The sequence below is a fragment of the Stegodyphus dumicola genome, chromosome 9 (genome assembly GCF_044657685.1).
Source record: "Stegodyphus dumicola isolate Sdum_Otavi_A_Nest chromosome 9, ASM4465768v1".
In the NCBI taxonomy this organism is placed as follows: domain Eukaryota; kingdom Metazoa; phylum Arthropoda; class Arachnida; order Araneae; family Eresidae; genus Stegodyphus; species Stegodyphus dumicola.
Genome location: NC_140776.1, coordinates 48,149,253 through 48,161,528, shown reverse-complemented (window position 1 = coordinate 48,161,528; position 12,276 = coordinate 48,149,253). Strand labels below are relative to the sequence as shown.

Here is a 12,276-nt window from a genome sequence, read left to right as displayed (position 1 = left end):
TTATCAACCATATTCGTAAGATTGTAAACAAATATGTAATCACATTTCAATAACGTCCCAGTAATAATTATTTTGTCATATGTGGAAGGCTAGCTGTCTATGATAAAAAGTTTCCATTATTTTTAATTTAGCAAGCATCTCAATGATTTCTAGATTACGTTTATTATATGCGGTATTACTGTTTCTATTTATTACAATGATTTATTAAATTTTATTACTGTAAATCATTTGAGAAACCAAACTCGTTCAAAATTTAATAACAGTCATTCAAATTTAATAACAAAAAATTTAATAACAGTTATGCTTTTTTAAGTTTTAGAATTCATCTCAATATTTCAACAATTCGTAAGATTGTAAACAAATGTGTAATCACATTTCAATAACGTCCCAGTAATAATTATTTTGTCATATGTGGAAGGCTAGGGGTCTATGATAAAAAGTTTCCATTATTTTTAATTTAGCAAGCATCTCAATGATTTCTAGATTACGTTTATTATATGCGGTATTACTGTTTCTATTTATTACAATGATTTATTAAATTTTATTACTGTAAATCATTTGAGAAACCAAACTCGTTCAAAATTTAATAACAGTCATTCAAATTTAATAACAAAAAATTTAATAACAGTTATGCTTTTTTAAGTTTTAGAATTCATCTCAATATTTAACTCTAGATCTTTTATCTCCAAAATGATAAGGAATTTCTACCGAATATTTATTTTAGACAATCTATTGATTCATTAGTATTTTCATAATATAGATGAGTTTTATTCTTTCAGTTTCTTAATAAATTCAATTATTGAAAATATTACACGATTTTTTTTAATATTTATTTTTGGGGTGTCTTTAAAATTTGTGATGACTTTAATTTTATCATCTTTCGTAACTTTTGGAATAATCAATATATAAAAAATAAATGTGTAATTACAGATGCATTTTTAGTTAATGAATTAGCTCCAGTTTATTACTTAAATGTCGCATACAGTGTTCAAATTTTCATTGCTTTGAATATCATTGAGTTTTAATCAATCTACTTCGATAAACCACTTCTAATGCATTTTATGGTGCTGAATTTAGTACTTCATTTTAAAATATTCCATCTATCTGCTGACCTGCTGTACAGTTACTTTTCTAAATCTGTATTTTCTATTGTAAAATTTAGTACTGTATTTTAAAATATTCCATCTACCTGCTGGCCGGATGAGTAATATACAGTTACTTTACTAAACCAGAAAGTGGAAGCTATTGTATGCCATATTTAGTAGAATTATTTTACTATTATAATTTTACATCATACTGAATGAAAACAATTCCGCCAATGAAGTTCTTTGAAAAGTCTTGGAACAAAGAATAAAAAAATTTTTTTTAGATAAGACTGTAAAATTACTGTTGTACTCATTGGAAATACATAGATTTCTAATAATAATAATAAAGCCCATGAATAATAATAAAATTAAACCATTCTTTCGGAAGAATATTCAACAAAGAGAGAACTACTACGAACTCAGTTTTCCTGCGGAAAAATGGAAGGAAAATATTGGCAATTTGCCAAAAAGCCAAAAATCTTTCTCGATTTGTTTTCTTTTTAACTGATCGTTTACGAGTAACTTTGTTCAATGCAAAGGAACTGGAGGAACCGAATGAATCCCCCTGTTATCCCCCCGCCCTTTTGTGCGCGTATTTTGAGATGCTTTGAACACCAAAAACATTTGGCAATTTTAAGTTACAAAATGTTGGTACTTAGGTTTGGAAGCTAAAAAATTAAAGTGCATTCCAGAATAAATTACTTTTAATTCTTAGAATAAAATACTTCAGACTAATTACTGTTCACTTTTTTGCAGAGAGCACTGTATGGTATTATCAGATTTTCCAAGCTTTCGAATCGTCCCAACCAAGAAATTTCCTTTTATCTGTTTGTTTTGTTCACATTCTAAACGTACGGAATAAAAGAAATTAGGAGATGCTGTCAGAAGAGGGATAACTAAAGGCCGACAGGGTCGAACATGGGCTACATAGAGATTTCGTTATTTTTTCTACGTGTAATGGAAATACCTGGGATTTAGGTGCCATCCACAAAACGTCTTCTTTAAGGTTATTTCCAGTTCTAACATTTTGTCGACTAACCAACGTCCAAGCGATAGAGATCCGGATTAAAATCCTACCAAACGGGCTGGCTTCATGGACGCTTTTGTGATTTTCCGCATGCCTAAAGAGATAAGCCATTTTGACTTCGAAAGTCCTCAATGAAGGCGTTACTCCTCTTAGGCAGATAGCCCTCACCTGCTTCGATTAATAAAGCAAACCGAACTTAAACCGAGTATTTTGCCGTAATAATGGTTTAACCTTTAACCTGTATAGATTCAGAAACCTTTTAAAGAGATGCTGCTTTTAAATATTTTGCGATTTTGCTGTCGAATTGAATTTTATGTGACGTAAGTGTGAAGAACTTGATATTTGATAAATGAAGTTAACGCACAAAAGGCTAAGAATGGAAAGCCAAAACAAGTTCTGTAAGCCATCTTACAAAGAAAATTGAACATTGATATGATTAACTGAAAAAAAATAGAAAAATGACTGCCAACATTTAACACTGCATCTGGAATTCTAAACACATGCTACTACGCTTCGTTTTAAAATGTTTTAAATTTTACTCTTGAATTGTGTATGGCAAAAATGCGAAAAAAGGTGCTTATCAATAAAGCTAAAAAGGTAAAAAAGAAACGGTTTAGCAGGAGCGTAAAAAATTCTTAATAAACTCTTTTGAACGACCGTTAAAATTCGAAACTTTTCAGATTCTTGTTAGCCCAAAGGAGCGTTAGCCTACACGGGCTATTTGTCTCGAAACGGCATTTTGCGTCAAATCACTATAAACGGCTGTATCACTTTTTAATTTGTTGCCACCAAATATTATCACCCTGTATTATATTTAAAGAAATTAAATGATGAAGAGTTTGCATGAATGTATGTAGGTTTCTCGCAAAGTGAAAATATAACAAGACCTATAGCCGTTGAATAGCGTAGTCCTTCCCCAAATATGGGCACCTAGAGGCCCGAAACTTGAACTTAGAATTTGTTTTATTACCTATTTAATATTTTTAAAACTTTAACGAATTTTTGATTAACAAACTCAGAGATTTCAAACGAGCAGAGACAACACACTATATGCAATAAATTATTTTTATCTTCAGCGCGCAAGCCTGTCTATTGGAAATTCTAAAGATAAGATATGCTGTTTTTTTAGCCTGAAGGGACATTAGTTGAAATGCTCTCGAAACGTGTATGTGTGCTTTCCGATTAATTTTTTTTAAAATTTTATTTCTTTTCCCTTTTTTTTTTTTTTTTTTTTTTCTGAATGGTTAAAACATGCTAGATTATTCCATCCTTAAATTTCTGCAGTTTAGTGACTAAAAAAGAATTAAAGATCTTGCTTTTGGACTATTCCTTTCTATCTTATTGGTTGAATATACTATTTTGAATCATGCAAGCGTATTTATGAATTCGTATTTGTTTTCAACTGAAATCGATTCACATTTTAAACAGACTAGAAATGCTGTTTCATTCAAATATGAAAAAATAAGCGTAAAATGTTCTTGAATTTTTACAAATGAGCGGTGTAGATTATTTGATCGTAGTAATTAAATAAATACTATTCTCTCTCTTTTTTTTTTTTTTTTTTTTTTTTTTTTTTTTTAAGATTCACATTCTTGACTGTTTGAATGGTTCATCCATTGTATCTACTGGATTAGGAACAGGACGTGTACTGTCTATGAAGGCACTGAAGAAAGTAAAGGATCAGACGGATGCTCTTTTAGTGGAAATGGTAAGAAATGCTTCTTCATTACAGAATGTGTCAAGTTCAATTGCTTAAAGAGATCCAGACTGGGATCCGTATTATTCTGTTCCAATATATTTGGTTAAGAACAATGGAAATAGGTTTGTTCCTAAAAATAATCGACTGATTCCTGGATTTTATATGCAAGCATTTTCCAGTGAAGAGCAATCAAAGTTTAAACTTTTCCTGTCCCTTATTTCCAATAAAAAAGAGAAACGAAATTTGCCAGTTATTAATTATACAATTTATTCTAAAGAACTCATTTACGCACGAAAAAAAGGAACAGAAATTAATATCAAATGAGTTCATCTAAAATTGCTCAATTTCAGTTAGAAACTTATAAAGTAATTTCTCCCTTCTTTCTGCGTGCCTTCATGGTGTAACGGAAGCATACTCGGCGCGTGTTTGAGAGGTCTAGGTTCGAGTCCTGGCAAGGGCACTGCTCATTTTTCATGTTTCCTGCTTCAAAAATCCTAATGACTTCAGCTGGTTACAAGGTTATCTTGTAAATGAGAAGATTTGCGGGGAATTCTGAGTTGCCGGCAGGCCCACGAATTTCCCAGTCGATAAAAGCCTTGCACGCTAGCAGTTTGATTCGTATACATATCCTGACAAAAAAAAATCATAAAATTCTTTTCCAGCCGGGTGGTTAGCTGGATAAGGATAACCACCCAGCTGGGTAAAAGGATCGATGTACATCTGGACAATGATCTTCAGGTGTAACATGAGCCAAATTCCATTAGAATCTTCAAAAAGTTATCCGCTCTTAGCTCCCTTAGCTGTCCGCTCCTATTCGTTTAAGTAAAAAGCTCTCGTGCAGTAGCCTTCATCAACTAATCTATCCTAAGACACTAAGGTTTATCACACTAAGGTTTATCTGAGCTTACGGAGACATCCGCCATACTCCATTGGCTCAGATACACTCCAGTGTGAGGGCCCTTTAAAGTTTTAGTTTTGCGTTAATTCTTAACCTCCCATATCCTCCGATTGAATTTCAAATCCAAAACAAGACCTGTATTGACCTTTAAAATTGGAACTCTTATTAGACAGGTTTCTTGAGTTAATAGAATTAGTACATTAAAATTAAATTTGTTAATATGAGGACAGAAAGCAACTGGGTTTTTTAATTTTGCACAAAAAATAATAATTCAAATTTTTACTAAGCGGACATACTTATGTATGTATTAGCTGCATGGGTCCTGGCCCTATTTTAGTTGATTTTAGGCTTTTGTTAAAAACCGATTTTCTGTGTCTTTCTGCTTTTTAACTTTAATTCCCATGAACTGGAGAAACGTATCTTGTCATAAGAAATAATAGAGACAGTAAATTTAATCATGTTGTCCTGCGAAAGAGTAACATAAATTTACTTTCATGTAGCATGATAAACATGAAATCAGTTGACCAACTAAAGGTGACCTGGAGACTCGAAATCTCGGAAAGCAAACAATGCACTCCAATTTTTGCAGACTTTTGCTGTGCAGGTTTTTTTTTTTTTTTTTTTTTTTTTTTTTTTTTTTTTTATTAACTCCAAAGAGATCCGCACAAGCCATATGCAGAAATAAATGAAAACTTGTATTGTATATGTAACAATTAAAGTTGTCGCATCACGAAAATTTTCTATACTAGCAGGTACATGTAGCACCAGGTATTGTTCAGACCATCATAGTTATCACCAGGTATTGTTTCTACTTACTAGCCATCCTCAGCGAGGAGTGACCGCATCAAGACTCTTCCCATGTAAAAGCCGTGTTTATTTTACTCCAGAATCAGCTCCGCAGAGCAGTGAGACCACTGAATATTGTTAATTAAACTCGTGTTCATATCCTATCTGTAGACTGAGTGGTTGAGAGTTTTCAAAGTTTTACCCGTGTGTAACTTGAATACAAGACAAGTTTTGCTTTTTAAGTCTTCCACGGAAGGCTTATATGCCTTTGGCAGATACCTTTCAAGAACCTTTTCATAATCCAAATAATCCAAGCCACAAACATCAACTTTTCAGATAGTGTGAAATTCTGTTTTATGGAAAGCTTCATAAGGAATTAGAAACAATGTATTTAAACTAAGATGGACGTCGGTCTCTAGCATTTGATCAACTGAAAGCAAAGCCAGTCAATACCGAAAATTTCCATGGATGGTACTTAACACTCATTCACACCATGCAGTGCCAAATTCCTAATTTATACATTAATGCTTCAAGAATATTATTGAGTTATGGGCATATAACGCTTTGCAATGTATCATTTGGGTGTCAGACGGTGCCTAATTGCATACATCCACGACTGTGAAACTGCTGCTTTAGTATCATACCGGTTATCGCATGATTACTGTCATTTTCTCTTTTCATGCTCTTCGCTGTCCACTAAGAAACATTAATGGATCTCTCAATCTGAGTTTATCCAACATTCAGTGATTTTCAGAGAGAATCACTGAGTATTCAAACTTATCTGCGTCTTTCCCTGCTATCTCTGTCCGTTACCCATACGTGTAGTGTCTTATTTAATAACACCGGTGGACCTAACGGACATGTGTTAAATGCTCTGCGTAATAAACAACTGTCTTTTGATTTCATTTCTATTCATCTTCTTTTCTTTACGATGTACCATCCTCTCGGTGTTCAAAAACCGGTTTTCCGTGATGACAAATTTGTGACATCATTAAAATCTGATATCTGCACTGAAAATTTTAACGATACTATTACTTTAGTGTAATCATGTATTCCACGTTCTATTCTATTGTATCGCTAATACAGGTCATACTATATTTATACTACATCCCGTTAGTTGGTCAGGTTTTCATATAATCATCTCATAGATTAGTGTTTCTTAACTGGCCTCGTGCACCCCTTCTGCTGTTCCTACACGATAATTGTCCTTTCCTTTCCCAAACTCGAGAAATACACATGCGTTTATTTAAATTTAGATTATTTTTAATATGTTTTATGAATTAAACAAGGAAGAATATAGAAAATCTTGGTAAATACAAAAACTTAGAATATTAGTAGTTATGTTTATAAACTAAAACTAAGTACGTAATACATATGCGAACACATTTTCACTATAACGCAAAAGTACACGTACGGTCATTTTTGACCTGCATGCATTTTTAATGTTTTTTACCTATTTTCTATTTAAAAAACTTCATACGGCAATAAAAAATTAAAGAACATTTAAATTAAGGAACAAAGATTATTAAACATGATATAATAAATGTATTTCAATTTTAAAACTTGTCATTATCAAACATTGACATATTATGCACTGGTGTAATGTTCACAAACTCCTTTCAGTTTCTTTTGCTTACACGTGTACACCGATGGGCTAAAATGGACAGTGAAGGTGTTAAGAGCTAGATAAAAGGCTGATAGTATCATCCTCCGAAAATATGAGCTTTCTTACCAGGGGGAATGTCAGCCCGGTTGAGAACCCCTGTTATAGATTCATTAGCTTTTTACTTTGTTGCATTAAATTATACAAATTATGCTCCTGAACTTGCCAAGTTTGAGATAAAAATTTATCTGTTTACCTCTTGATGTTCATCAAGGAGATCAGCTCGCATTCCAGTTACGCACTGCAGTGGACACAAACGAGCACAGCTCGCATTATAAATTTACAGTCGACACACGTAACGGATATTTGGTAGGAATGAATTGTTTAGATTCGTAACCGCCGGAGAGTTAATATAATATTCATTGATAAAATTGATAGGAAGAAATAAGTAGTAAACTACGTTTTTCCGAAGACCTTTCAATTGAAGCTTAGCAACTGCTTAATTACTTTCGTGTGTATAACCGCCGATGGATGTTTTTAATGCAAGTACTGCAAACACATTTGTTTCTTTCATCTGCATTGACACCGATATTATACATCACTGCTGCGCTATCATATCAGATATTACGCATTAAGGACCCTATTGACAGCGCATCGAGCTACTTTCGTTACAGGAATATTGGGTTTGTTGACCAAAGCAGAAATGCACATAACTCTGCTGGCATCTCATTCCGTTATCTCGACTACAGGTACACTGAACGCTACTCAACCGACATTCCGACATCATGCATAGAACTCATTGGCATGGCATTCCGTTTGCTTCTGTGGAAGGATGACGATATTACACAGAGTTCCACTAGCGCCATTTTGCGACAAGGCATGCGAAATCAACTCATCGAGGCCTCCTACTTGAATGCGGGATGAAACTACTACTTTTCTGTGAATTATAACCCCTTGACCAGTATATCACAGAAAATGAAGATATTTTTTGAAAACATTTTGCATTAGAACTAAAATTCTTAACACATTAACTGGAAAATTTTTATTTCATCAATTTTTATTTTATTTCTGTTAGTTTACATCTAAATAATAAGAAAAACATGTTTTTCTCATAAATGCGTCAATTTTTTTTTTCAGAAATTTTAAATTTAAGTCCGATCCCCAAATGGGAATCATGGCTGATACTATCTACTTTTAATGCCAGCGTTCAAAACAGTCTACGTGTAATCCAACATTACATTTTCCACGTTGTTTTCTTGCATTTGTTTTGCACACTGCACATTTTCTTTGTTTACCATTTTCGGTCCGTTCAATATAATGATTGCCAGATGTTCTGATAACAGTAGGAACACGATTAATTGATGCTTTAGTGAAAGAATTCCTACCACCCTTTTTTGAATCTGAGAGTTCTGAAGATAAAGCAAGATATTCTCTAACAACCATCCTCCTAACATCTAGCAATGGAATTTTATCATTAAAATACAATACAGTGCGTGGGCGTTAACCAGTGTTACGTCGATGGCATTAGTAAGCAAAGGAAAATACCATTTTTTCCCTCCTTATTCTGATTCTGTATTTTTGAACATTCCAATCCATCTTGTCTACTCCACCCATGGATTTGTTATATTCTGATATCAGTTTGGGTTATGGTATTTGAATATCTTTCTTCTCTGTTCTACTCCATCGCTTCCCCTCTGATATTCGTTGGATAGTTTCATGATTAGACAGAAGCCTTACACAACTGTTGTCATTCCACGTGACAGCTAAAATTTCATTACGTCAGTCAAATCTGTAGTCATATGCCCCGCGTTCTTTTTTCCTTATCTCTTTGTCTGTTGCAATAGGGCATTTGTTCATTCTGTTGAATCGAACAGTTCCTGTTGCTCTAACGTCAATGTCCTGCAAATGTTTTATGAGAAAATCCTGTGAAAAAATTGTCGAAGTAAACTTTATGAGCATTTGGTGTCTGAAGAATAGATACCATCTGAAGGACAACAGATGTCCCAAGCCCACTGTTGCTTTCATCATCTCCTAATTTCTTTGATTTGCCTTCATACACTTGATTCTGATAACAATATCGAGTCTGTGAACAACAGATAGCCCATTTTTTGAACCCAAACCGCATTGGCTTACCACGTAAAAATTGTTTGAGGTAATGTTTCCATAGTAACGAACCATTTGTTTGTCAATGCTCAAACTTTCAGAAAACACCCCAAATTGTTGAAATTTGTCATTCTGCTTGTCAATCAATGGGCGAATCTTGAAGAGGTTATCACGTTCACCTAGTGGAATCCTTTCTAAATCAGAGTTGTCACTGATATGTAGGTACCGTTTAATTTCCAGATACATATTCCGATTCATGCATGCTCTAACACACAGAATGTTCATGTCTTCATCTTCACACCAATATAATTGTTCTTGCGGAAGTGAATGATAGCCAGTAAAAAGAAGTATTCCAATAAATTTTTTTAGGCACTTATTAGAAAGTTGAAATTGGTTATTGTTTTTCTGTCTGGCGTATATTACAGACTGCTGGACGATATAGGTGACAGTTTCATTATTAAAAAGTATTTCAAAACACTCTACCGGGGATTTTCCTCTGAGTTTTTTAATGACATCATTTTGCCTTGTCTCTATAACGTCAGAATTTTCACAGTAATAGTTTTTCAAGTAATAGCTTCGAGTACTTAGGTTGCTTCTTTTTCCAATTGGAAGTCAATACTTCTTTTCTCTTTTTAGTAGGTGGTAAGCCGGTACCTTTTGTTACTTCATTTGCTGAAGATTCAGTTGCATTCACTAAAACATTTTCCTCAAATCCTGCCACACGGTGAATTTCAATACACTCGGGAACATCAAGTGGTTCTTCATCATCAATTACGTTGTCATCCATGTCCTCATTATCTAAAATCTCATCAACTCGCTCTGGTGGAATTTTAACAATATCTATGGGGCTATTATCGTCGTCATCGTCAGATGCCAAAAAATCATCAGAATTTACAATTTCTTCTATTTCTTTTAAAGAAAGATATCTTTTACGCGACATTTCCTGGAAAAAAAAAAGAAAAACAGTTTTTTTTTTTTTTTTTTTTTTTTTACAATTTTTGTCAGTATCAGCCATGATCCCCAAATGGGGATCGATATATCTAGGTTCATTGTACCCATCCAAATTAGAGTATGAGGATAAATAATATATAAATACATTAATTACTTACCAATGACCAAGGGAAATTCAGTACAACAAAAATGATTGTTCCTAAGTAACATTTTTGTGCTCTGAAAATAACCGTATTATTTTTCTCGTGAAAAGTAACGAGAGAGCAAGAAAAATAAACTCGTGAGCTCAACTAACTGAGTCCACGTGTTTAAGATTTCACCCTTAGTTGCAAGTTTCAGGAAAGCATGACCCAAAGGAAGCATTCCCGTAAGGAAAGCATTTTCAGGAAAGCATGACCCGTAAGGGACCACCCAGGTGCAGCATGACGTCACAATGTATACAAATGTAGGCGATCCCTATATGGTGATCATGACAGGGAATGGGTTTTAAGACAGAATTATACTAGTATTAATGGAGCATCATCCTAAAAAAAGCTTTCAAACATTTCAATTACCCAGCTCTCATATGGAACAAAATATTTCATAATTTACTTGTCAACTAAAAGCCTAACGTTTGAGACATTTGAGTATTGTGTGTTTTTACTTATTTCGAATTTCATCACGAATCTACAAGAACATTCATCACGAATAACCACGTTATTGTATTTATTTTTGTGGGCGGCAGATGTTGGTTAGTGTGATATTATTAAGCAGCAAATATATTCCAGTAACTCAAGTCTTCTGGAAATATTATCAGAGTGACTTTATACTAAAATTACGCATTGCATTCATTCTACAGAGACCTATAATTAGCCTCCGTGTATCAATTTCTTTTAGAATTTTACTTCTTTCGAAAAAGGGAAAATATTGTATTCATACTGGAAGATTTATGCAGAAATGTCTTGTACATTTAATTAGCTTTTCTTTCAGTTAAACAATATAAGTGATGTACCTATCAAAATGAATGCTGTTTTAAACAATAACCATTGGCAAGTAATCATTAAGCAGACTGATGCTATTGATGATATAAGAAGAGCAGAATCGATTATGAGACAATTCTTTGTTAGCTGGAAAAGGGGGAGGATTGTTTCGAGTGGCTTTGCAAATGCGTGCGGAACAGGGAAAATGACAGAATTTCGATGCCATCGATTTTTCGCTCGATGATAAACGGAAGAACGCTTACGCGAGGAAAGAAGAAATTCTTGACGTTTTTTAGCTGATAATTTTCGTCAATCAAAATGATAAAATTGAATTTATTTCCCTCTTTTGCCGAAACCATTTATTTTTGAAGATGGGATGATTTGAAATTTCGCTGCTCAATGTTTCAAAAAGGTACTTTATCTTTATAAATAGCGATTTTTATCCGCTTTAGCTAAGATTAAAGAAGAATTAAGACTTATATCGCTTTATTTACGATTAAGTAAAATAATTTAGTAGAGATCATGAAAAAATTGTGTAATTAAAGATTTTTTGTTTATTAAAACTTAAAAATTAAGATTAAAATTTCTTTTGTATTACCTCTTTTTTGTATGTAATATAATATGCAGAGGAATAAAATTGCTTCATAAATTCATTTGATGTGTAATGTACGTCATCATTTTAATTTCTGAATATTTATTTTTATTTTTACCAAGAATTAAAAGTACTTGTATGTTTAACTATTTTTCACGCATTTACTTCTTAAAAAATTTGTGCCAACAATTATTATATTTTTGTCAATATTTTAACAGCTTAACTGCTGTGCTGAATTTTATTCCTTTTCTTGTGAAAGTTCTGTTCAATTAACTACAACACTGTAATAATGAAATTCCATTTTTCATTGGGTAATTAGATTTTAATTATTTTGGCTTCTGCGATAATTCCATTTTCTGCTAGAGGTATTAGTGACATGTTTCGTAGATTGAATATGGTCACTTTTTTAAGTGAATGCACATTAATTGCGTGATATGCATTCTAAAACTTATAAAAGGTATATAGAATTTTCTATGAGCACTGTATACTCACAACTTTTGCACTAATTTTATTGGTTTGTTCTTTGTCAGTTCTAAATCTGCCTGTCACTGATGAGTAGATATAGATCTTGAC

The 12,276-nt window shown here is 33.0% G+C and overlaps 1 protein-coding gene across 7 annotated transcripts in view; it reads left to right on the top strand.

Annotated features, from left to right (window-relative positions):
• LOC118193417 (uncharacterized) overlaps positions 1-12,276 on the top strand; it is a 255,341-nt gene that overhangs the window by 228,043 nt on the left and 15,022 nt on the right. For 6 of the 7 annotated variants that reach the window (XM_085823415.1, XM_085823414.1, XM_035364500.2 and 3 more), the window contains one exon: positions 3,695-3,820. The exons of the other annotated variant lie outside the window; for it this stretch is intronic. In XM_085823415.1, coding sequence (XP_085679541.1) covers positions 3,695-3,820 — 126 coding nt within the window. The remainder of the gene's footprint in view (positions 1-3,694; positions 3,821-12,276) is intronic. 7 annotated transcript variants of the gene reach the window in all.